At 36.9% G+C, this 25563-nt stretch overlaps 1 protein-coding gene across 3 annotated transcripts; it reads left to right on the top strand.

Moving 5' to 3' along the window:
* The first annotated feature begins 245 nt into the window (after positions 1-245).
* LOC149078996 (damage-control phosphatase 1-like) lies at positions 246-25014 on the top strand. Of its 3 annotated transcripts, none has more exons than XM_089241243.1 (7): positions 246-340; positions 5920-5998; positions 6078-6243; positions 8923-9028; positions 14922-15157; positions 18843-19011; positions 24129-25014. In XM_089241243.1, exons 3-7 carry the CDS (start codon positions 6194-6196, stop codon positions 24891-24893), a joined length of 1326 nt encoding a protein of 441 aa, XP_089097369.1. In that variant the 5' UTR covers positions 246-340; positions 5920-5998; positions 6078-6193; the 3' UTR covers positions 24894-25014. The 3 variants fall into 3 exon arrangements, with proteins under 3 accessions (XP_089097369.1, XP_089097371.1, XP_089097370.1); XM_089241245.1 differs by having other exon boundaries at positions 255-340; positions 6129-6243; XM_089241244.1 differs by having other exon boundaries at positions 287-323.
* Positions 25015-25563: the final 549 nt, after the last annotated feature.

The following is a 25563-nucleotide window of genomic DNA, read 5'->3' as shown; positions in this document are numbered from 1 at the left end:
GAAAAACCGGGATACTTTTGCCAAAAAGTCGGGACGGCCAAAAATATATAAAATACCGGGACTGTCCCGGGAAATACGGGATGTATGGTCACTTCATCGTAACCCTAAAAAATGTGATTCAATTAAATATAGGACATCTGCTGCCATCTAATGAAAAAAAGTGAAATAGAACTAGTATAATCTTTGAAAAATAGATGGCAATGAATACTTCAAAGAATGAAATATTATATTTTTCCTCCCACCCCACTATGGAACTGCGTAGGTCAAAGACGTACGGCTCTCGAAGCAAACTGATTTAGTCAAGATCAGGTGACCTGTGTGAGGTTGATAGCTGGAGCTGGTTTGAAAATTAACTTTGCTTGGTTATTTTAGTGTTTAGGGTTATCTCTATATTGTATTTTGTGGTTTTGAAAAATATATATTTAAGTAATTTATTGATAATAGTAGCGTCAAGAGTATTTTTAGGCCTACTTCAATAAGTACATTTTTTGAGGCTTGGTAAGCCACATTGTTGGCTTTTGGTCCAGTTGACGTCCAATACTAATTTTCACCTTTTCCTCACGGTGACCTTAGTATGTTACACTGAAGGATAATTATCAAGAGTACTTAGTCATGACGAACAGTATGGAAACTAATGAAAATGGACAACAATACACGGATTCGGTTTTCAACAACGCCCCATTTTGGAGCTCTAATCTTTCTGGAGAGACCATACTTGAGCTGGCTTCCGATTTTGACAAAGATATCACAATCAAACTTCATGGCTCGACCCCTATACCTGATTCAAACCCGAAAAAGGTTCGAGACTTTATAGCTAATAAAATTTCGGATACCAATCGAATTAAAGAAGTAAGATTTTCTCGTGCTGGAGACCTTCTGATTTCAACATCGTCAACCGATATTGCGTTAGAGGCTCTGAAAATTACATCTTTTGGTGATATCCCAGTTGTGACTTGTGTGCTAACAGACTCGCTGTCCTCACGATACATCGTCAGAGGTATTCCTACATCAGTAGAGCTTTCTGAGGTGGCCCAGGAGCTGGAACATAATGATCTTACTCCACTTAATATCCGTAGAATTCTTCGTAATAAACAACCTACAACTTCAATTATAGTGACGTCATTGGGCTCTTCAATGCCTGCTGAACTTAAACTTTGGTACCAATTATTCAGACCTGATCTATTCATTGAACGTCCCCAACTTTGTCTACGTTGTTTTCAGTTTTCTCACAGAACAAAGTTCTGCCGGTTATCATCCCCCCTTTGTCTTTATTGTGGTGAAAATCACCTTGCCAAGGACTGTAAAGGTGTGAAAAGATGTAAAAATTGTAACTCTGAAAATCATCTACCCACTGATAAGCTTTGTCCTAAGTATCAAAACGAAGTGAGAGTATTGAATTACAAGTTAACTAAAAATGTCCCGATCCATGTTGCTAGACAGGCATGCAGAACATCCAGCAGTTCATATGCAGGAGTAACAGCTTCATCAATTTCTTCGGATAGTTTTCAGTCTTTTAAATTGGACATAATGAATGCAGTTTCTTCCGAACTAAAAAAATTCAGGGAGGCACTTGTTGAAGAAACAAAGCAGTCTATTGTGGAAGCAATCACACAAGCAATAAAAGAGGTTATTCCCGACATGTTGAAGTCCCTGATGGAGGGTGTTCAACCTAATTTGATGGATCCGAGAAATGTTCGAAAGAGGCCTAGCTCACCGGAGAACTTAATATCTGATGCAATTCAGTTTAACCCTGTTCGAGGAGGTAAATCTAAATTACCTCGTGAACTGGGATCTCCATCGCAGAGCAGTGGAAAGTGAATGAAATCATGGTTTTGTTTGTTTTTTTTTCCCCCCCTTTTTTTGCCAACTACTTTTCTTTTGAAGAGCTTAATCAGCTCCTTTTTTTTTGATTTTCATGTCAAGTCGACGTCATATAAGGTTATCTTAATGTTTTTATGTTTTGTGGAAATGAAGTTAATTTCCCAGTAGTAAGCATGGTGCAGTAATTTTTTTAACACTGAGTTTTTTATGCCTAATTTTAGAAATTTCAATATCCTTCAATGGAATGTCAATAGCATCTCTTCAAAAATTACAATTCTTAAGCAGTTTATAGATAAATTTGATATTCTGGTTTTCCAGGAAACATGGCTCTCTCCGTCCAAAAAATTCTTTCTTCCTGGTTTCCATATTTATCGTCTTGACAGGAATTACTCCTCAGGTGGTGGTATCATTACAGCCATTCGCTCTTCAATATCCTCTAAATTGGTGTGGTCCTTCTGTGATCCCTCAATGGAAATTCTTATCACGCTAGTTTTTATCAACAATAAATCCTTTTTCCTAATCAACATATATAGACCTCCTTCTCCCTTTTCATCAGGTCCTTTAGACCAGGCTATTTCACATGTTTCTGGTGATTTTTTATTACTTGCTGATATGAACTGTCATAATAAAGCATGGGGTAGTAATCACGACTCTAGTGCGGGCAATCAATTATACAACTGGATCCTCCAAAATAACATTTGCCTTTCTCCTCCCAAATGCCCAACCTTTTATAGAGGTTCTACAGCATCTTATATTGACTTGTGTTTCAGCTCTCCCAACTTAAATCGTCATTTGATCTGGTCTACAACTGCTTCTCTTTACAATAGTGATCATATTCCAATTCGGATTTCTTTACCCTCATACCGTCTTGCTGCCATCAATATAAAACATTCCATTCACTGGCCTACTGTTGTCGCTCATCTAAAAGAGATCAACATGGAATCAATTTATAATAATCTTTATGACCAGATCAAACAAGCAGTTCATTCATCCTATAGGAAAAAACAAAAAACATTCTCTTACAAATTAAGACTTGATCAGGATGGACGTCAATTACTTAAGAGAAAGAAATGTCTGTTCCGTACTTATCGTAGAATTCCTTCCATTCAAAACTTAATCAATTACAAACAGCATGCTGCCATTTTCAGGCGTCATCTTAGAATCCTTCGGTTCAAAAATTTTGTTTCAGAGATAATGCCACTTTCTTCCCCTTCACAAATTTATTCAGTTCTTCGTAAACATAAATATGTGGCTTCTAAGTCATGGGATAATTCCAACCATATTTTTTCTACTGCTCAGAATAATGTGGTAACTCCTTCAGACCAAATAGCTCTTCTAAAATCTCATCATTTTCCAACATTCAATGATGTTCCTTGTTCCTTGTTTATTGGCCCACCTCGATCATTTTGTGACACCACTAATAGTTCCTTCACTGAAGGTGAACTCATGAAAGCTATCAAGTCTGGCAGATCAAATACACCAGGTCCAGATGGCATTCCTCTTAAAACTTTCAATCATCTCCCCAAAAAGGGACTGGAACTTTTATTACCCTTTAATAATTTATGGCAAACTTCAACTTGTCCTCACTCATTCAAAGAGGGCAGAATCATTTTTATACACAAATCTGGTAAATCACCATCTGAGCCGAAATCCTTTCGTCCTTTGACACTTATTAATACAATTAACAAAATCTTTGAAAGAATAATTCTTTTCAGACTAAATTGGATCTCATTGAAATTCAATATTTTTCCTCCATGTTTTTATGGGTTCAGAATTAAAACAGGGTCAGAAGCTTGTCTCAGAGACATTGTATTTAACATTCATAAGTCTTTTCAAAGGAAGGAAACCAGTTATTTGTTGGCATTGGATATTCGTTCTGCATACGATTCTGTAAAGCACAATTTGTTAATTCACAAACTGGCCAGGATGGGTTTCCAAGGTCTCATACTTGATTGGCTCTATGAATACTTGACTCATAGATCTCATTACATTGATTGGAGAGGAGATAAATCCCAAATATTTTCTCCGTCCTGTGGTCTATTACAGGGCTCCTCATTATCTCCCATCCTTTTTGCTCTTTTTACACTTGACATAGTCACATATATTCCAAATCATACAAGTATTTTTATTTTTGCTGATGATATTTTCCTTTATACGAGTTCAGATGATGGTACTACAGCAGAATTAAATATGAAAGAATCCATTTCGCAAACTCTTTGTTGGGCCAGAAATAGCTCTTTAGATATCTCAGTAACGAAATCCAAATTCTCCATCTTCTCGAGAAAACGAAATGTTCACTTTCCTTCTTTTGTCATTGACAATATTCCCATTCCTTATGACCCTTTTATTAAAATTTTAGGTATTTACTTCGAGCGCACTTTACGTTGGAAAAAACACATTCATCATCTTCATTCTAAGGGTACCTATAGTCTAAACATTTGCAAATCCATTAATCATGCCTCGAGGAATATTCCATGTAGTTTTATCAAACCGGTGTTCAGAAACATTATTACAGGTATTCTTGGGTATGGATCAGTCATTTGGCTCAATGCAGCTGAGTCTTCTCTTCTTAAACTTAACACAATTTATAATTCAGTCATGCGCTCAATTCTCTGCCTGCCAAGGTCCACTAGAATCAACAAAATGAAAATGATTCTTGATTTTCCTAAATTTCAGGATCTCTTACTCTTAAGGATCACCAATTTTTGCATTAACTCAACTGCTTCTCCTACTCAGGGTCCATCCAACCTTTTGAATACTGGTTTTAACAAACTTGCTCCTCCTTTGTCAAACAAAATGGACCAATTTTTGGCACACTGTCAGTTCTTTCCACTGCCTGTTATTCAACCAGTATTTCCAAATGAGCCTTGGCGGCCTGACAATATCTCTATTATCACAGATTCAATTTTATTTCAACAATTCCCCAAAATTCCAGGTGTTCAACATCTCTTTCAAAGTTTTCTGGATTCTATTGATCCAAATACAATAATACTAGCAACAGATGCTTCAAAGAAACAATATGTTTCTTGTGGTGCTTACTATCCTGCACAAAATACTATTAGAACTTGGTTTGCTCATCCTGACTCTTCAATTTTCTCAGGGGAAGCCTTGGCCATTTCAATGTGTTTAAAAACATTTCTTCCTAATAACAAACAATGTATGATGATCTTTTCGGATAGCAAATCAGTTTTGTTGGCATTGAAATCATTCTCTTTCCGTTCTCACACTGTCATTCATCTTCTTCATTCACATTTAAACTGGGCCAGTTCTTTCTCAGAACATATTTCACTTATCTGGGTTCCTAGTCATTCAGGCATCATTTTAAATGAAATAATAGATAGAAGTGTTCGTCTTATGGCTTCTTCTGTACAGGCTCCTTCTCCTACGCACATATACCCTGAGGACCTTCGTGCAATTTTTCACCAGAAATTTAAAAACTCAAATTCAGTCTCTCAGAGAAGTTTACTTCCAGAATTTTCTGGCTTCTATAAGTCCTGTGAAAAGTATTCCCATCTCTTTTCTTCTCGGAAGTTGGAAATTTTGTTTTTCAAACTCATTGTTAATAGGGCTCCTCTTAACACTTATTTACATTTTATACACGAACTGGATAGTCCAAACTGTTCACACTGTGGTGAGTTGGAAACTTCTGAGCATTTTCTTTTTCACTGTTCTAAGTTCTCTCATATTCGGAATCAGACACTTAATATTTGCCATCCTCAAATAAACAATTGGAATAAATTTCTTTCTACTTCTCCTAAAGTTGCGATTCAGAGGTTAGAAGAATTCCTTACTCTATGTAATCGCTGGTAATTTTGTTTTTTCGGTTTTTTGGGTTCCATTTTTTCTCTACACACACTCATCAAGGGACTACATATCATTAGCATTTTGTTTGTAACCAAGATCGTCCCCTTGGTTTGAAGAAATCATACTCTCCTTCCCGCTCATCACCATTTTCGTGTTTTTTTTTTTTTTTTTGTCAAATTTTTGTGTTTCCTTGATGGTTGTATTACTTTGTATTTTTCATATGCCTTACCTGTGGTTTTTTTTTTTTTTTTTTTTTTCTTTTCTTTTCTCCCTCTCTCCCCCCTTTCACTTCAGGGATTAGCCTTGGCAGCATAGAGCCCTGAATAATAAGACCAAGACCAAGACCAAGTCAAGACCAGTCGTATTTATATAGGTAACATTTATCCTAGTTTCAGTTTGGGATATTTCGGTAGTTAAACCTCTATTTTTTGACGCCAACTTTCATTTCTCAGATTCTCCGCCAATTTTTGAGCGATCTCTCTCTGAAGTAACTCATTTCCCAGGTGCCCCGGTCGGTCCGCAACAGCCCTTTCCTCTGGTGGCGAAGGTCGACCCATATCGATTCGTGATGTCTACCGAAGTGGATCTTCCCGAACCGCTATCGGGGAAATTTGAAAAGTAAGTGAATTATTGAAACAGCTATAGTATAATCCTTTCTTGGCAATGTATTGGCGTTTTTTTTGTTTGGCGAGAAAAATGTCCTAAAGGATGACGTGCTAAGTGTGGAACAGTCATACTTTCGGACGTCTTTCCTGCCGAAGAAAAAAAGTGCCGGGAAAACGGAGTTCAGAGTTATTCCAGTGGGTGTCAAGTTGGATAACGTTTGGGAAACAAAGAAAAAAAAAAGCTTGTACAGATGCAGTATAATCCAGATCGCCAAGGGCACCGGAAGTCGCCAAGGCAGGCAAAATGGTGCCAGGTTTTAGACTGTGGTGTGATTTTTTTTAGATTTTACATTCCAGGTGGCGCTAGTAACGCGGGAGATTCAAATGGTGTGTTCTTTTGGGTAATAGTATTTGTAGTAGCGACATTTCGTTTTCCGTTGTCTAAATGTGTCGTTGTCTTGGCTCACTGGGATTATGTTTCCATCAGGTTGTATTTTTCTGATATATTTATTATTTTGGGTGGGAAATGAAGGCACCATCTATCGGTGGTCGTCCCAGGTGTGATAGGTAAAGCACTTTATCGGTGGTCGTCCCAGGTGTGATAGGTAAAGCACTTTATCGGTGGTCGTCCCAGGTGTGATAGGTAAAGCACTTTATCGGTGTGTGTGATGTTCTTTTGGCTGGATTCGAACCCATGGACCTTGATGGCAACCTTCATAGTGGAAGACGAGCATCTTACCACTGTGTCACTCAGCTGCTTACAAACAACAACTAGCACCACCTGGCTCAAGTTTTCGGAACAGCTTTTTGTATAGAAAGAACATTCTAGAACTACAATCCAGTGTGGCGGCGCTGGCAACTTATTGTCGGAAAAAAGCTGCCAACTTGGTGTGTCCCTTATACCAAAGCTGTTCCCCTCATTTTCACAAGGAACACATTTAGAGTTTATGTGACGTTCGAAACATGGTCCTAAACACATGCTATGCAATGTCTTTGATTGGATTGCAGAGATTTCCCATCATTATGTGCGACTGTCACATAATATTTCATGGCTAGCCAAGTGACGTACATTAGATGAATGTCAGACTTAGGAGAACCCGTCGGCAAATCAAAGGGACTCGTGTTACTCCTCTCTGATTTTGTATAGTGAAGGCTGTGTGGCACTGCAGTCGAAACTGAGTTGTGGTGAGTGGAATAAGAAGAGAAGAAAAAATTAATTAATAAATGAACAAATTTAAATTTTGAAGTCTGTTTATATTGGGCATAATAATTTTATGAAACGTCCGATTAAATTGCTCAAAGAATTAGCCTATAAAAATCGATGAACATTATTATATAATTTGTCTTTGCAATCTTGTTCGGTATTGAAGGATGTGCAGTGGATCCCTCTTATAACGTTTTCCTCACTTAGTACAGTTAAACCTGTCTTCACAGGAAAGGAATTGTGGTCCCGTGATTTTAATGCAAAAATACACATTAAAAAACCTATCTAACACAGAAATGGAAAGAAAAATTGTACCCTTTAACGGAAATTTTCACTCAAACACTGTTTTTGACAACCATTAGACCAAAGGATCATACAAAATTCTATAAAGTAGTACACAAAAATGATTTATTCTTGCAAATGTGAGTTCGTCTCTGTACTGGATTAGCACCTCCTAGAGATAGATGGCCTCTGCGGTCTGCTTGTGACGTCAGTAAGTGGTCCATTTTCCCTCAAAATATTCAGGAAAAAATAATTCTCTGCTCGTTAGTATCATCGTTGTGAGGAAAAGAAATGATCAGGCTCAGAATTGGAGATTTCTATGTCCCACATCCAATCATTATGCGGTATTTGCGAGCCAATCATGAAGATTCTATGCCAAAATAAAAAGAAACAAAATAAGATGCTGTGTTTCATAATGTGGCAAACTTGCTAGGTAGTCTGAATGAGGTTTTTGGCAAACAGTGCAGAGGCCTTCTATTTCTAGGAGGTGCTAACTGGATACTGTGCTTTTGATAAGCAGTTACTTCCTGAAATTGTAACAAATTTTTTCGGTAAAGCAGGCTTTTCCACGGAAAAAATCAGTGTAAGGGTTGAATTTCCAAATGATATGCAAGACTTACAAAATTGTATCACATTCCGTGATCGCAAGGCTGAACAGGGCCGGAATTAATTGGAGAGGAGCAAAGGGCAACTGCCCTGATGACAAAATTAACAGTGTAGGTTGGAATTTTATACAGATGTTGTCACAATCTAAATACAGCATTTAGTAATTATAGACTAATTATTAATTTTATATATATTTAAATTATTTACTTTATCTTTGATTAATTTATTTTCATTTTATTTCACACATGAGATCGTTACACAATTTTACGCGTTATATCAATTGGACCTTTATTAAGCGGAAACCTGTGTTCAACGGGAAAAATCTTGGTGCCTTGAAATGCCATTGAAGACAGGCTTTACTGTATGACTTATTTTTGTGGTCCCAACTCTTCCTAACACTCATCAAAATTTCTACCTTTGAAGCGTTTTCTCTGCTTACAATATTTTTCATGACAATTTTTTGAAAAATGTTATTAGCAGGACCCACTGTAAAAATATATAGAAATTTTCTTTAGTTTTAATCCTGTTAATTAACTTAGAAAGTTTTTCTGTTTGTGAGATGCAATTAATTTTTTTTTGCATTTTCAAATTTCCTTGCAGAAGCTTTGCTTATATGACCATCAAAGATCGGTTACCCATAATTTTGATTAAAGTCATCGACCACCTGCATAGAGAGCACCTAACTATTGCTAAAGATTTTGGTGAAGTAAGAAATATGTATTATATTTGAGTTATTTGTATATGGAATGGAAAATTTTGATCTATCCATGAAAATTTTGCTATTTCGATGGATAAAAATTCTCTTATACATAATCAACCCCAGTGTGCCATTCACAACTATAATAGATTTTGCTGATTTGAGATTTGCAGATAAAAGTCCCATAATCTGCAGGAACACCCATGAACACGATATCGTAAAGTGTATGCTTTAGTTCATGAACTAAAAAAAACTCGGCCACATACAAAGCAAAGACGAGATTTACTATCGATCATAGGTTAATATTCTGATAGGGATTTGTATCACCATCAATGAAATCTTATGAATGAAAAGTGTTTCATTCATAAGATGAATGAAACACTTTGATGAAAAAAAACACACAGATGAAAAAAACACTCTTCATAAAGAGTGTTTTTTTTTTTTTTTTTTTTAGAAAAAAAAAAAGAAAAAAAAAAGAATGAAAAGTGTTGATAAGATCACATTTTGATGTAGCGAATCTCATAGAAACATAGGTAGGTGTGCAAACGCCATCTGGAAGCAGCAGATGTCATTCAAAATAATATGCAATACAAGAATGAAGAAGAATCCTACAATAATTTATTTAGGAACACAGTACTACTACAGTAGATGCTCAAAGTTTTTGCCAGATGCATTGCATCAACGCTGTATGGACTGCGAAACCTTCTCAAAAATATCTGGTGTATCTCAAGCACATCCTGCTACTTCAATGATTCTTCCTATCAATTCTTCTGGGGACGAAACTGGTGTTTGTACACGAATGCTTTTAAAAGGACTCGACTCTTTTTAAAAAGACATAGAATTTAGCATGTGTGTTTTCCTATGTTTGTTGCTGGGCACATGCACCTGCGTGAGTTTCGATTGCTTCACAAGCATGTGATGCAACAACTCCCTGTAGTGACTATTGATGGCATTTGTGCACCCATGTTCCTATGTGATTTTGGATTGTTAGCATATGCCTGAATTGCCCTTTCATTTTGGTGATTTTTTTTTTGAAACACCTTGATACCTATATGCCCTATGTCAATAATTGCCTGCATAATATTACTCTTTGGTCCCAATGCACTTTTTTATAGTGTTAATATGGTGAACCATGTCTTTAATGGACTTCTATTAAGCACAAACCTGTCTTTAACAGAAAAAAATCTTGATCCAGTGATTTCAATTCCTAAATGCATATTTAAAAAACCTGGATTAAACAGAACCTGTCTAACATGGAAAAGAAAATTGTACCCTCTTAATGGAAAATTTCACACAAACACTACGAGTGTTTCGGGACCAATAGACATAGGGATCATACAAAATGTTGAAGTGATCTACCAAAATTTTTTTGTGCAATCTCTGCTCGCCAATGTGACTACATAGAGTAGAGGGTTCTACCATCCACCCGTATATTAGCAAAAACTCTATTGCCATACTTGATGTGTGATTTTGGTACGCCATATGTAGAGTTTGCAAGCACGTGAGTGAGCAAAAGAGTGACTTACAGCTTGAGCAATCATGTGAATGACCAAAACAGTCACCTAGAGTGCATACAAACATGTGAATGAAAAAGGAGTGACCTAGAGTGCATACAAACATGTGAATGACCTACAGAGCAGGGGACCTGGTCAGTGAGTGACCTAGAGTACATGCAAGCATATGAATGAACAAAAGAGCAACCTAGAGTGATTGAAAGCATGTAAATGACCAAAAGAATGACCTAGAGTGCGTGAAAGCATGTAAATGACCAAAAGAATGACCTAGAGTGCGTGAAAGCATGTGAATAACCTAGTGTATGTGTAAATGAACTAAAAGAAACATAAACTAACATAAAAGAGTGACCTGGCAAGGAACCATTAGCAAGCAAACAAAAGAGTGGCCTAGAGCGTGTGCAAGCATATGACTAAAAGAGTGAATTAAAGAGTTTGTAAGCATAGGAGTGATCAAAAAAGTGACTCAGAAACACAAATGTACTTGTAGGAGTGGAGGGAAGCCAAGCGGGTTATAGCACAGGGTGGCAAATTCCGGAAAAGAGTAGTGAAGAAAATTAGACTAAAATGGGAAAAGGGTGGCAAAACTATAAATATGGCTCTACTACTACTACTGCTTACCTATGCATGCGCTGGTACTGCTACTATTCACGAACTGGAACATGCTGGAATGTGTGTGCATGTGTTGTGAACCTAACGTGAAGATTGTTTTTATGTAATGCTTTTATGTGTAGTTGATGCCATCTGCCCTGAATTCTTCTATGAATGAAGTGTGATGATTGAATAATTGTACCATTGTAGGCCTGTTGCTCTCAGTGTCGAAACTTTTTAACGGGAAGATTTGACTTCCCTATCGACTACTGGAAAAAATGAATAGTTATTTATTTATAGTACTGTTTTCAATTTTTTACTCACTATTCAGTGATTCAAATAGTTAATGTATGTAATGTACTGTTGAATACTTCTAATGTTAAAGTAAGTATGTATGTATTTTTTAATTAATAATGTATCATATATATATTGAGTTATAAATATCTTGTAATTATTGAGTAAATTATGTACATTACTTTATTTTTCAATTATTTAGTTTATTTATTTTCAACTAATTAATTTTTGGTTTATTTTAATTACATACAAGATTGCTACATAATTGTACATATTATGTCAACTTAACCTTTGTTGAGCATAAACCTGAGTTCAATGAAAATAATCTTGGTCCCTTGCGATTTTGTTAAAGACAGGTTTTACTTCATATTCCATTGATAACATCTTAGCAACAACGTGTTTCTCTTCAATACTCCTTGAGTACCATTTTAAAGACATTTCACTATATTACAAATTATCTATCCTTCAATAAGCTGTCTTTAGATTTTAAACTATGAGTCGCAGGAGTTTTTGAGATGCGCCATACAAATTCATTTACTATTTTCTAAAAAATATACTTCTTATACCACTGATTTCATCAGTTCTAAAAAAGCAAAAATTTTGTCAGTAAGGAATATTTAACCCTTTACATTCCATAAAGAATTCCATCTTTATTTTTTCATTATTATTCACTATTTCATTAAGTCTCATTATTTTTTTTAATTAAGAATAAAAAGGCCCTAATACATATTTATTAAGGAATCATTATGTCTCAATTGAAATTTATTTTTCTGTCAAACAGATTCAGTTACTATGAAGTGATACCTCATCTAAGTAAGTGAATTCTTCCCGGAACTACATTCATCAGTCGAAATGCAATTTCCAATATGTTTTCTTCTCTAAAATGGTTCCGAGTAATGTCAAAAATTTAAAGATTAGTTTTTAAAACACCAAGAAGCGCTATTAAAAAGACAAAATGACCAAAGGCTAAAGGGTACAACTTTCAAAATTGGATAAATGAGAATTTGCAAGAAGATGAGATACTGAAGATCTTTTTATTTTACACTGCTGGCCACCCAAATTGCAACACCAAGAAAGACAAGAGATATCGCAACAATATTTATTTTTTAGATAAAATGTTGACCAAGCATCAAATGATTAAATTTATAGACTTCTGTGAAGTGTGGTTCCTGCCAAAATCAGTAGCCAGAGTAGCCGCCATTGTTGGAGATCACCGCTGCCACATGCCTCGGCATTGATTCAAAGAGACTTTGGATGTGTTCTTGGGGTACAGCAGACCAAGCAGCTTCCACGCGTTGCCAAAGTTGATCTGGTGTGGCAGCTGGGGATGTAATCTGGGTCAATCGTTGAGCAACCATGGACCACATGTTTTCTATCGGCGAAAGATCCGGAGAGCGAGCTGGCCAGGGAAGCAATTCAATCTGGCGATTGACGAAGAACCTTTGGACAATGCGTGCCACGTGTGGTCGCGCATTATCCTGTTGAAATATGGCTGTGGGCAAGCCCTGAAGGTAAGGAAGGACAACTGGCTCCAACACCTCGGAGATGTAGCGCTGGCTTTTTAAAGTACCGGCAATGCGTACTAGAGGAGTGCGAGAGTGATATCAATACTGCCCCATACCATAATACCCGGTGCAGGACCAGTGTGGCGGTGCATAACGCAGCTGTTCAGCATCCTCTCTCCACGGTGTCTCCAGACTCGAATCCGACCATCGTGGTGTTGCAGACAGAAGCGTGACTTGTCAGTAAAGACAATTTCATTCCATTGTGCCGTCCACATCCTTCTTTCATCGCACCATTGGCAGCGGAGACGTCTGTGGTTCTGCGTCAAGGGTAGACAAAGCAATGGACGTCTTGCGGACAGACCACTCTGCTGTAAATGGCGTCGAATGGTACGCGCTGACACTGGATGATGCGGTACAGACTGAATGTGCTGTGCTATGGTTCGTGATGTGGCTGAGCGATCCGTCACTGCCATACGCACAATACGCCTGTCATCATGTGAAGTGGTGCACTGAGGTGGATGCGATCGAACACGTCGGTCCGTCGTATCCTCCTGCATCCAACGATCACATATCCGCATTACAGTTGTTTGGTTTCGTCCAACACGACTACCGATTTCCCTGAAAGATAATCCACAATCTCGGTAGGCTACTATCCTTCCTCTGTCGAACTCGGATACTTGATCAAAAGATGATCGCTGTTTTCTACGAGGCATAATTGATCGCTTTTTTGAAAAAACCACGAGAAAAACACAATTGCCGTACTTCAAATCGTCGAAATCTCCAAGCCTTAAATAGCGCTTTGAAGTGGCGCCACAGGCGCGCGTGATGTGCGTCTGCTCTGAAATTCTAATCATTTGCATATCTCACCTCCGCCAATGCATGTTGTAAATTTCATATTATTTGCATGCTTCCTTCAGGGTGTTGCATTTACGGTGGCCAGCAGTGTATATTATGTATAGCTTAGTCGAGTTCATAGAGGTCTCCCTATACATTTGTAATTTTATCTGCTCATTTCGGTATCCAATACGTGCCGAGGGAAAAAATTATCTTCTGAAATATCAGGTTTGATGCTAATATTCTTGTGCATTGAAAGGATGTGTGCTCTGAAAGCATCCAAGTATAGGCCATTCTATTTTTTCAGTTCAGTTTCTGTTAACTCAATCTTTCATTTTACGTGAAATGATTCAAATCTTTTCTCGAAGAAATGGGTTACATATGGAAAAATATTCTGAGATGGGAATGAATCAATTAGGTTTACATGATAATAATTCTGGTGACGAATGGCGTGAAAATTCTGCTCACAACGTCGCTGTGTTGGTTTGTATCAACCAAAATGCTTGTTAGTTGAATCCGTATTCGCGTAAGCCGAGGTATAAATATTGTGTGAAAAATCTTTGTTAGCCAAGGTATCACTATATCTTGTTTAACTCAATAAATGCAGTGTTTGCAGAGTGCTTGACAAAATATATACCGTATTTACTCTTGTATAATTTGACACTCTCACATTTGAGGATCAACACCAAAACCACAATGCAGAACAGTTTGCACAGTTTTTGTACAGTGTCGTTTCACATGTTGGATGAGTTCTTGGTTGGTTGTCCATGAACGAGCTGTATAACAGTTAGTGTGTTAACTCGGTAATGCCTGTTTATATATACACAGTAAAATTTTTTTGAATGTTTTTCATTTGCTGCAGCACATTTTTAGTTCAATGAGTTTTTGTGCTTTATATCTCGTGTCTCAGATGTCTTGAGTAAGATTTTGTAAGCTCTATGTTATTATTCTTTTAACATTCTGTTCGTTGTAATGGATGGGGTGGGGGAAGCAATTTACGACTTTCACGTACATGTATGTCCTAGATACATGTGTGACTAATGGAGTGTTAAAAATATAAGCATCCAGCTATTATTTTTTACCATTTCCTTGTATTCTTTTTGCATTCAGGTTTCTTTCAGTTTTACTTTAAAACTATGTAGTTACAATTATAATTTTTATGAACAGGATGCTGGAGAAGAAACTAAAAGCATCATTGGGAGGCTGTCGGAACTTCGAAGTGAGATGATTACAAACAAGCCAATACGACCACTGAAAAGTAATGGACCTGATGTGTGCTTGTGGAATTCATATTTGGAACAGCAGCAGCATTTGTATGGTTTCAAGCCTGCATGGTTCGATTCTCCATGGCTGTACTCTGAATGCTATATGTACAGGAGGATAAGAGAGGCTTTTGAATTGAGGTAATTCAAGGGAAGGAATAGATATACAGTAGCGCTATAATATACAGGGTTATCCAAAAGTCATGCAACCTGCTTTAAAATATTTTATTTTTAAAATGCTATTAAAAAATAAATCAAAAAGCTATTGCTTCAAGTGAAACAACATTTATGAATGCAACAACAAAGATTATTTGAAAATGTCACAACAAGTGTTTAAAATGCATGGCCTTTTGCATGAATACAAGCACATATTTTTCTGCCATGTTTCTGGCCACTTTTCTCAGTGTAAGCGCACTTACCTTTTCAATCTCCAATTGAATGGGTTTTTTTTCGGTTCATCAATGGAATGGCGATTATTCTCTTGTATACATGGGGCAGGTGTCCCCACAGGAAAAAATCGGGGGTGACATGTGTGGTGATATTTATGCCCACAATCCTTTTGAAAGGAGGTGGTTTTTGAAAAATTCTCTTCATTTGTTTCTAAGAGTGTGATGAATTGGAATATAATATTCTTGTACAATTTGCTATCCACTGTTTCTTAAAAAAAAATTGGACCCACTATCCTACGTCGTGAAATTTCACACCACACACAATTTTTGTTGAATGCAGAGGTTTTTCATGATAGACGTGCAGATTTTCACCACCATATTCTGCTGTTTTGGCTGTTAACATAACCTTTTAGATGAAACCAGGCTTCATCTGTAACAAACATAGAATCAAGATTATCAATACCATTTTCATCAATGAAGGATCTGAGCTATTGACAATAATGCAAACATTTGATCTGATCAGGAGCTTTAACTCCTGAACAAACCGAATGCGATAGGTGTCAAACTCCAATTTCTTTAAGTCTCTGTGAACAGTAGCATACAACGTATTCATCTGTGATGCCAACTTTCTCACAATATTTGAAGGTGATTTCACCATTTTGTCCTTTATTTCATGCATTTCATGCTGGCTCAGTAAAGACAGATGGCCACTTCGACTGCAGGCTTCAACGTTTCCAGTTTCTTGAAAATGAGGGCAGCAATCGGAAGATTGCTGTATTATTGGGGACAGAAACATTTGAGAATTCATTTTGAATGCCTCAATAATGGCTTCAAATGAATGAGTTGAAAAATATTGTTCAATTATGAAAATTCTTTGCTGGCAAAAAATCATCTTGATCATACAACAAACAAAGAGACACTGAGAGTATCAGTGCACATTGAGAAAACGAAATATCTTTCCATCTGGAAAAGTATAGTGCTGCCATCTATGAAACAATTTTCCATTTACATTCAGTCGAATGTGAGGAAAAAATTATTTTTTAATAGATTGCGTGACTTTCGGATCACCCTGTATAATAATAAGTATTCAGTAGCGCTAATATATAATGATAGGTATTTTTTCAGTTACAAGGGAGAGAGAGAGAGATGAAGTATTTTGACAACAATAAATTTGTCTACAAAATTCATATTTTAATTTTTTAATGAAATCTACCATATGAAACACACACAGTAAGAACACAACAGTAATCTCATTACATACTATTATGAATAAAGAATTAATACTTTTTTATTTTAAAAAATTTAGATAATTTTATTTTACTTTTGTGTTGAATGAAAAGTCTTGACACAAACAAACAAAAAGCAAAAAAATTACTCAATAATCAAATATTGCAGTCATGCAATAATCAGTCATGCAATAGACACCATAATTGAAATTGAATAAGTCAATACTTTGTTGGAAATAATTTGGATTGAAAAAGTGCTTTCCACGTTTTTGAGATGAACTCAATAAGCTTGCTTGACTCCTGGTCAGTGAGTACTTTTTCTTGTTCTTTTGCATTCTTTTTTCATGCAATTGAAAAAAAAAAAAACCTATTGAATTCTGATAATTTCTGGCTCGGATTTGTCTATCAAACTCAATTCATGAATTCTTGATAGGATTCAAATCAGTTCTCAGACTTGATCACACCCTAAAACTCTCACATTGCTTTTCAAGCAATGCCCAACAACTTTTGAGCTATATTTGAAGTCATTGATGTTCTTGAATATTGATCATAGTGGCATGTGTCATATAGTAAATGACAACATGTGGTTATTGAAGATGGTGACAATTTTTGAACCAGTCCCTGGTGTTTTTCAGAAGATATAAGGACCAACACCATAAGCAAAGGAAACATCCCCATACCATAACACTAATGCCTTCGCGTTTAACAGTAGATGTTCTATAACTTAATAATTCTTGCACTAACAAATAGTTGTTTGCTTGGCTGACAATTAAATAACTCTGTCATATTTGGGTGATGTTTTACAAGTGACACACACTCACAATTAGTCCATGTTTCGACTTGAATTCCTCTGTTTTCTTACCTAGTGGATTTCAGAGGATTTATCTTTGTTAAAATTTTAATTGTTTAATTTTTCATATCTGTTGTTCTCTTTGGTCTGTACTAAAAGAAAATTATTTTTTGCATGTTGTCAAAACTTACTGAACGCGGTTCCACACACTTATTAACTGTTTTCAAATACTAAAATCATTTGTCCCTTGGGCTTCACTTCCTTAAAACCTTAATTGCCTCCTTGAAAAAATGCACTAAATATTTCTTACATTTTACAGTTTTAATATGTAGTCTTTATTACTCTACCATAAATTTGTACAACATAAGAATTAATTGCTTGTGTGCTTGGTTAAACTATTCCAAAAAACAAAGATTAGGCAGTGGAAGCTCATAGCTGCAGTTGCCATAAAAATATATAATTTCTGCTTCACATGCCAAAGTCAGTGTAGTGCATGCAAATGAACTGATGCTACAAGCATTATAGAATTTGAGTGCTGCTGCTGTAATTTGAGAACATTATGTGGGTGATTGATATTGGAAACAAATTAATTTTTAATAATTTATCATGGCGACAAGAGTCATTCATAAAAGCACAAAAGTGAAACATTCAAAACAAAAAAAATTTAATATTGTTCCACTTGCTCAAAGAATTAGGGATACTAGATTTTCAACTAACAAAGTACTGCCTGCCACTAACCATAAATAATACTTCTTGGAGATAAAAGCAGAGCATTCAGTGTCAATTCGATCCTGACAAAATATGCGAAATCTTAAATTACCTGTCATACCCACATTTGAAGAAAAATTGCCCCAATCAATCTCAGTTAAGATCAAACAATAATCAATCAATTATTTCAATTTAAAACCAAAATTATACTGATGCTACAAATTTTTGTTGCATTAAAGAATAGCACGGTTACCTCTTTCTGTTAATTTTCTTGAATGTCCAGTTGTTTTTTCTTTCCACCATTTTTTTTTTTTTTAAAAAACTTTGTAAATAACACACTTATTTGCCCTTAATTACTTGTATTTATTTCTCTAGAAATTTACAAAACACTTATTCCTTCATAAGACCTTACGCATTCAGTTTGTCTTTATATTTATGAGGTTTTTTTTTTGTAATCAGATTGAGAATTTTGTTATGTATTTTTTACATGCCAAAATTATTCCACAAGTATTTGTTAGTTTTATAATTTTTTGTTAAAACTTTTATATATGTTGCTTTCATTCATATTTTCTAAAAAAAAGTCGCTATATTCATGTGACTCGCAATACATATTTGATACGATATTAGAAACTTCAAGAATTTCTTCTTGAAATTCAAATTACTTTTGAAATTGTGTTTGAAGTTTGGAATATTTATTCAGTGTTTTTTTCCAGCTCCTCACTTCAAAGTTATGATCCCTTCTGTCATGAAAAGAAAGATTCACTGATTCCTTTGCTCCCAGAAATAATCGCTCTAGCAGCTGTTCTGCATGAATCAGTGGCTGTGGCAAGTACTGCTGAAGATGATAAAATAGTTTTTGAAGAATTGAGAAAATTTTTTGAGGTAATATAATCTTGTAATAACGTTACATTGCATAATCTCATACACTGCACATAGTACAGGGTTCTCAGCCACCTGAACAGTCCGGGAAATTTAAAATGGTCAGAGAAAGTCAGAAAGAAGTTCTGTGAATGAAAAAAAAGAGCCAACTCTATATAAAACCAAAAATAGGAAATTTAGAAGGTTAAGATTTTGAATTATAATTCTTTCTTCCTGAGTTTTGGTCAGAAATGATCAATCAGATTTTGCTGTGAACTCTGTAATATAATTAATCTGAATTAGCCAGTACAATCTAATTATGGCTGTGTGATTGTTTGAGCATCAATGATGGCCTTATATCTTTCCCCTCCCAAGGCTGTGGTTCAATTGCTTCTGAATCGTTTTGAACTTGTGGAAGCTTTTCTCGATATGATTTCTGAATTGAATTTGGGGAAGCTGTTCTTTTGCTACAAAATATTTATTTACAATAACCCCAGAAGGCATGAAATGTACTTATACTGGAAGGGAAAAAATAAGTCAGAAAGGGAAGCACTTCGCATATGGAGTCAAGTCAAAATCCTCAATAGCGGAAGCAAATCTTGTGTAGGAGGCGCATACAAGTTCTGATGGAAGACTGTTTCATATTTTCGCCACACAGCATCTATATCTGTGGAAAAAGCAATCTCTTCTGGCCGTTGGTGTTCTTATTTGGAAGCGATGCCTATGTAGGTTAACTCGCCTGTCTATGATCTCAAAGAAAGGTTCTCTCGATGGTAGATAAACAATTTGGTGGACTAGTTTGTAGCACATATTCAGATCTGCAGCGATTCTACACCATTCCAGCGAGCGTAAACCCAGAAATTGAAGTCTCTGGCAATAAGATAGACCGCTCATGCTTGGTATTTGTTTAGTGAACTACCTCTGTGGCTTTTCGAGGAGCTTTATGTCCTTGATTTGGTATGCCCCGGGATACTTTAAGTCTGGTGCGGGCATCTCTGTGGAAAAAGTTATGATATTGGTTTTTATAGAGGTTGAAGAGATGTAAACTCTCTTTCTCTTGGATGTAATTTTCATAGTTTCTAGCCATGACCTCGTATTGTTCTTTAGTGGTTTGACTAGGTATTGATCTACACTGCTGGCCACCCAAATTGCAACACCAAGAAAGACAAGAGATATTGCAACAATATTTATTTTGTAGATAACATGTTGACCAAGCATCAAATGATTAAATTTATAGACTTCTGTGAAGTGTGGTTCCTGCCAAAATTAGTAGCCAAAGTAGCCGCCATTGTTAGAGATCACCGCTGCCACACGCCTCGGCATTGATTCAAAGAGACTTTGGATGTGTTCTTGGGATACAGCAGACCAAGCAGCTTCCACGCGTTGCCAAAGTTGATCTGGTGTGGCAGCTGGGGATGTAATCTGGGTCAATCGTTGAGCAACCATGGACCACATGTTTTCTATCGGCGAAAGATCCGGAGAGCGAGCTGGCCAGGGAAGCAATTCAATCTGGCGATTGACGAAGAACCTTTGGACAATGCGTGCCACGTGTGGTCGCGCATTATCCTGTTCAAATATGGCTGTGGGCAAGCCCTGAAGGTAAGGAAGGACAACTGGCTCCAACATCTCGGAGATGCAGCGCTGGCTTTTTAAAGTACCGGCAATGCGTACTAGAGGAGTGCGGGAGTGATATCAAATACCGCCCCATACCATAATACCCGGTGCAGGACCAGTGTGGCGGTGCATAACGCAGCTGTTCAGCATCCTCTCTCCACGGTGTCTCCAGACTCGAATCCGACCATCGTGGTGTTGCAGACAGAAGCGTGACTCGTCAGTAAAGACAATTTCATTCCATTGTGCCGTCCACATCCTTCTTTCATCGCACCATTGGCGGCGGAGACGTCTGTGGTTCTGCGTCAAGGGTAGCCGAAGCAATGGACGTCTTGCGGAGAGACCACTCTGCTGTAAACGGCGTCGAATGGTACGCGCAGACACTGGATGATGCGGTACAGACTGAATGTGCTGTGCTATGGTTCGTGATGTGGCTGAGCGATCCGTCACTGCCATACGCACAATACGCCTGTCATCACGTGAAGTGGTGCACGGAGGTGGATGCGATCGAACACGTCGGTCCGTCGTACCCTCCTGCATCCAACGATCACATATCCGCATTACAGTTGTTTGGTTTCGTCCAACACGACTACCGATTTCCCTGAAAGATAATCCACAATCTCGGTAGGCCACTATCCTTCCTCTGTCGAACTCGGATACTTGATCAAAAGATGATCGCTGTTTTCTACGAGGCATAATTGATCGTTTTTTTGAAAAAAACACATGAAAAACACAATTGCCGTACTTCAAATCGTCGAAATCTCCAAGCCTTGAATAGCGCTTTGAAGTGGCGCCACAGGCGCGCGTGATGTGCGTCTGCGCTGAAATTCTAATCATTTGCATATCTCACCTCCCCTAATGCATGTTGTAAATTTCATATTATTTGCATGCTTCCTTCAGGGTGTTGCATTTACGGTGGCCAGCAGTGTATATTGATGCCAAGCATGCAATTTTCTATTGTTTAGCATTCGTAAAACCTTGTCTTTTTTTCTAAATCTCATTTGACGGGGAACATGTTCAAGAGACAGCAGAAATAGAGCTGGCAAAGCGTCCGCAGCTGAGATATTTCCAGCTAGTACTTGGTTCTGCAGATCTTTTACAATAGTTGGTAATCGTGGATAATCTGCGCTGTAATAGTTTAGTGTTGATTGACAATCTAATCCTGTTGTAATATGCAATAAGAAGTGTATCGGCAAGTGCAGTGGATTATCGCTGTTGCAGAAGGATGGAAGTGCATATATACAATACAAATACAAATACAACGCCACAACAGGCAAAATGCCCAACGAGGTGGCTGAGAAAAAGATGCCCATAAAAATATGGATGTCACATATTTCAAAAAGACAGCAACCCAATTAAAAATGCAATTAACACATTATAAATATGTCATAGACCACTGAAGGATCGGTAGTAAACAGAAGATCTAAGAAGTTTTCCCTTTCCTGGGAAAATCAACCAACTGAACAAGGCCTAGTTCTGATATTGACATGAACTGTGACTCCAATTCAGACTAGAATCTCCCGTTTATCCAATCAATTTCCTGCATGCTGAAGTCCCCAACCAAAATCACTGGAAAGCATGCAGAGCAGTAATGCCTTAGTTCTCTCCAAAACTCATACAAATGATCTAAATTACATGCTTTATTTGGTGGAACGTATGCCGTAATAAGCCTGCACTTCCTATTTCCGCTTTTTATATCCACCGATATTATCTCAACATCTTGATTTCAATTATGCATGTTTACCAGTTTAGGTTTCAGGCTGCTTCAAATAATAATGCATACACCTCCTCCCGCAGTAGTTTCTCGGTCGTATCGTATCCTGGTAGACATATCCAGGAAGATGGGACTGACTAATGTAACCACGTCTCTGCTATACACAGAATGTCGACCTCGTATGACTGAATGCAGTAATAGAAATCGACAAATTTTATTCACAATACTTCTGGGGTTCATGAATATGCCTGTAACCCTTGATTTAAAATTGGATGAATGTTCATTTGTTGGAGAAATTGACGATGAATCTTGTCCATACAGTCATTGTTGATTAGAGGTGTCCTTATCAGGGCCCCTAGACTGGGATTGGTTGCGGGTCTGCGACCAGACTTTCACGGGGCCCCTTCATAATGAATTTACAACGCGAAAAAGCAAAAAATTGTGAAAATTGTCCCGGGCCCCAGGGCTGGAGCCTTGTCAGCCCACCCCTTGTGGGGGCCATGGTCCCTATGACCGGCCAATGCTTCCGTTATAGTACAATCTCCAGCTGGATCCTCCAGAAGATATCTGGGAATACCAAAAAACTCTCTGATGTGTATACCAGATAACCAGTGTAATGGATCACTCAATGAATCCCAATCACTATTGACAGTTGTTAGTACAAAAGATACATAGTTGTTTGAGTTCCTTGTGTTCAGCTTAACGCATTCGTACTCGAGTTGTGTGTTCTGCAGTATGCTACGTATGTCCGAGATAGATGTCTCTGGACCAAATCTGTTCACCAGCAACCAACGTCTTCGAACCGTCGGCACTACACGCACCTGCAACGTCCTTGACATTCTGCCAGCTCTCCACGAAGAGCTGGCAGCCCAGCAACACAGTAGTAGTAGCTCAACAATACACTTCATACAAAAATTTGTCTGCCATGTTCGCATTGATAGATGACATTTAATACATTTAATAGTAGTACAATCTGATGTCAATGAACATGCAGACTCCTCATTCCTGAAAGCAGAATATAACAAAAACTGTGACATGCATCGTAGAACAATCACCGCTGCTGCAGAAAAATCTCAGGAATAATTTTAATAAGAGAATGAAAAAGAACTCTTCTGTGTAGAAAACACTAATATGGTAATTTTTACTGCAATACATTTTCAATCAAATAAAGACTCATCGCAGAACGCTACAAAATATTCTGCTTTGAAGACTTATACAATCATGGTTTTTTGCATTTCTCAAATCAATACAGTGAAGTCTAAATATAACAATGAAGTCTCAATATAATAATATTCTGTGGATGAAGAAAAAATATTGTTGTAGAGGATTATCATTATATCCAGAGGCAGCAGAGTTTCACATTAGGCTATGGGCATTTCCAAATGAGAATGCATTTAAGAGGATTCAGTGGTTTCACATTGTTCTCAGAAGTACAAATCATCATTTTTGAATATTTAAGAATTATTTCATGATATAAATTTCTCATTAATGATTATAACTGTTGGTGATTTTATTTGCATCAGATGTTCATGGATTGGTTAACAAAGTGTTAACAAAGAAAGCAAAATAAGGTTAAGTTCTGGTTAGATTTTTTAGGGATGAAGAAATCGGTTTTATATATATATACAGATTTTATTCTAACACAAATTAATAGTGTTTTTTCCCCTTTACAAGAATCATTTTATTAAATCTTCATTTTTTAAAATCGGTATTTTTATTTATTATGAAATTATATAGAATGATGGAATCAATGCTTTATTAATTGATTTTTAAAATCTCTAAATAACTTGTGATTGACTTCATTTTATAATTGCAGATAAGTCTGTGGGGCAACCGTTTTGATCTATCCATAGCTGCTGGAAGCAATGCAAGACATAACAGCACAGGTTTGCTTGAGCTTAGTGCTCTTAGGGATTATATAATATCAAACCAAACACAAGATGTATGGAAAATACTGCAAAGTGCTGCGAGTAAAACTCATGGTCGAGTTCGCTTAGATATTGTTCTAGATAATGCTGGATATGAATTGTATACTGACTTGTGCCTTTTAGAATTCTTGGATTCTTTGAAAATGATTGGCGAAGTTCATCTGTATGTGAAAATGATACCCTGGTTTGTTTCTGATACTTTGAAGTTTGATATCGATTTTCTGTTAGAAACTCTCAAAAGTCAGCAGGATGATTTAACTGTTAATTATGCCAAGAAATGGCAAGATAATTTCACGAGTGGCAAATGGGTAATCGAGCAGGAACATTTCTGGACATTGCCCCACGATTATAGTGAGATGAAAATCGTTGATCCACATCTGTACGATAAACTGAGTGAAAGTAATCTGATAATTTTTAAGGGTGATTTGAATTATAGGAAACTGACATCTGATCGTAAGTGGAAAGTAACTATCCCATTTATAACTTCACTTCGTGGCTTTCTACCTGCACCATTATGCTCAATCAGGACAGTGAAAGCAGATGTTGTTAGTGGCTTGGAGCCAGGCATCAAAGAGCGTTTAGATGAAATCAGTTTGAGCTGGATGACCACTGGAAAGTATGCTGTTATTCAATGTGCAATAGATGGAAGTTAGTAGTGTTTAGTTCTGAATATTGAGGAATGTTATTTAATTAAAATTTTTATTTCCTTGATTCTTGGTATCCCTGTTACTTGCTATTACTCACTTCCTGTTATAATAAAATATATAAAATTTTTATATGTATACAATTTTGATTGTAATGGTGTACGGTAAATATTTATTCACATATTCAAAAAGTGATTTGCAGACTGTTATAGTTACATCATTCCCTGTTGAGTAAGGAAAGAGTATCATGTGTAACTAGTGTTGCAATTAGGGAGGGGAAGCAGGCAGGTCTGGTGCCCTTGGCTCTGAATCAGAATGAGAAAGAGAGAGACAAGCTCACCCTTTGACCGTTCCTTCAGTATTACATGGGGAGAGGGGGGGATGCCAAAATTTCTGCTTGCCCTGGCTGACCAAATATCTAGTTCCGGTTGTACAATTTGGCCAACCAACAAAAACCAGTTTCATTGAGATCAAACATGCAGAACATACATTCTTAATTCATTATTTCAAGGTTTTCTGTTCTAAACAAAAAGTTGTGGAACTTTGAATAGCAGATTTCAAGTGTTGATTTTTGGGTCCCACTAGGAAAATTCTTCCTCAAGACTTTTCAAATGATTAAGTCATTTTTTGGCGAGAGAGCAATGAGTAAAACTAAAATTTATGTGTCATTGACGATTGA

Source organism: Pholcus phalangioides, unplaced genomic scaffold (genome assembly GCF_987345545.1).
Source record: "Pholcus phalangioides strain wild (caught in Gottingen) unplaced genomic scaffold, Ppha-v1.0 ptg000013l_1, whole genome shotgun sequence".
Taxonomy (NCBI): Eukaryota; Metazoa; Arthropoda; class Arachnida; order Araneae; family Pholcidae; genus Pholcus; species Pholcus phalangioides.
Note: the sequence above shows the minus strand (reverse complement) of the source record. Positions and strands in the feature narration are given on the sequence as shown.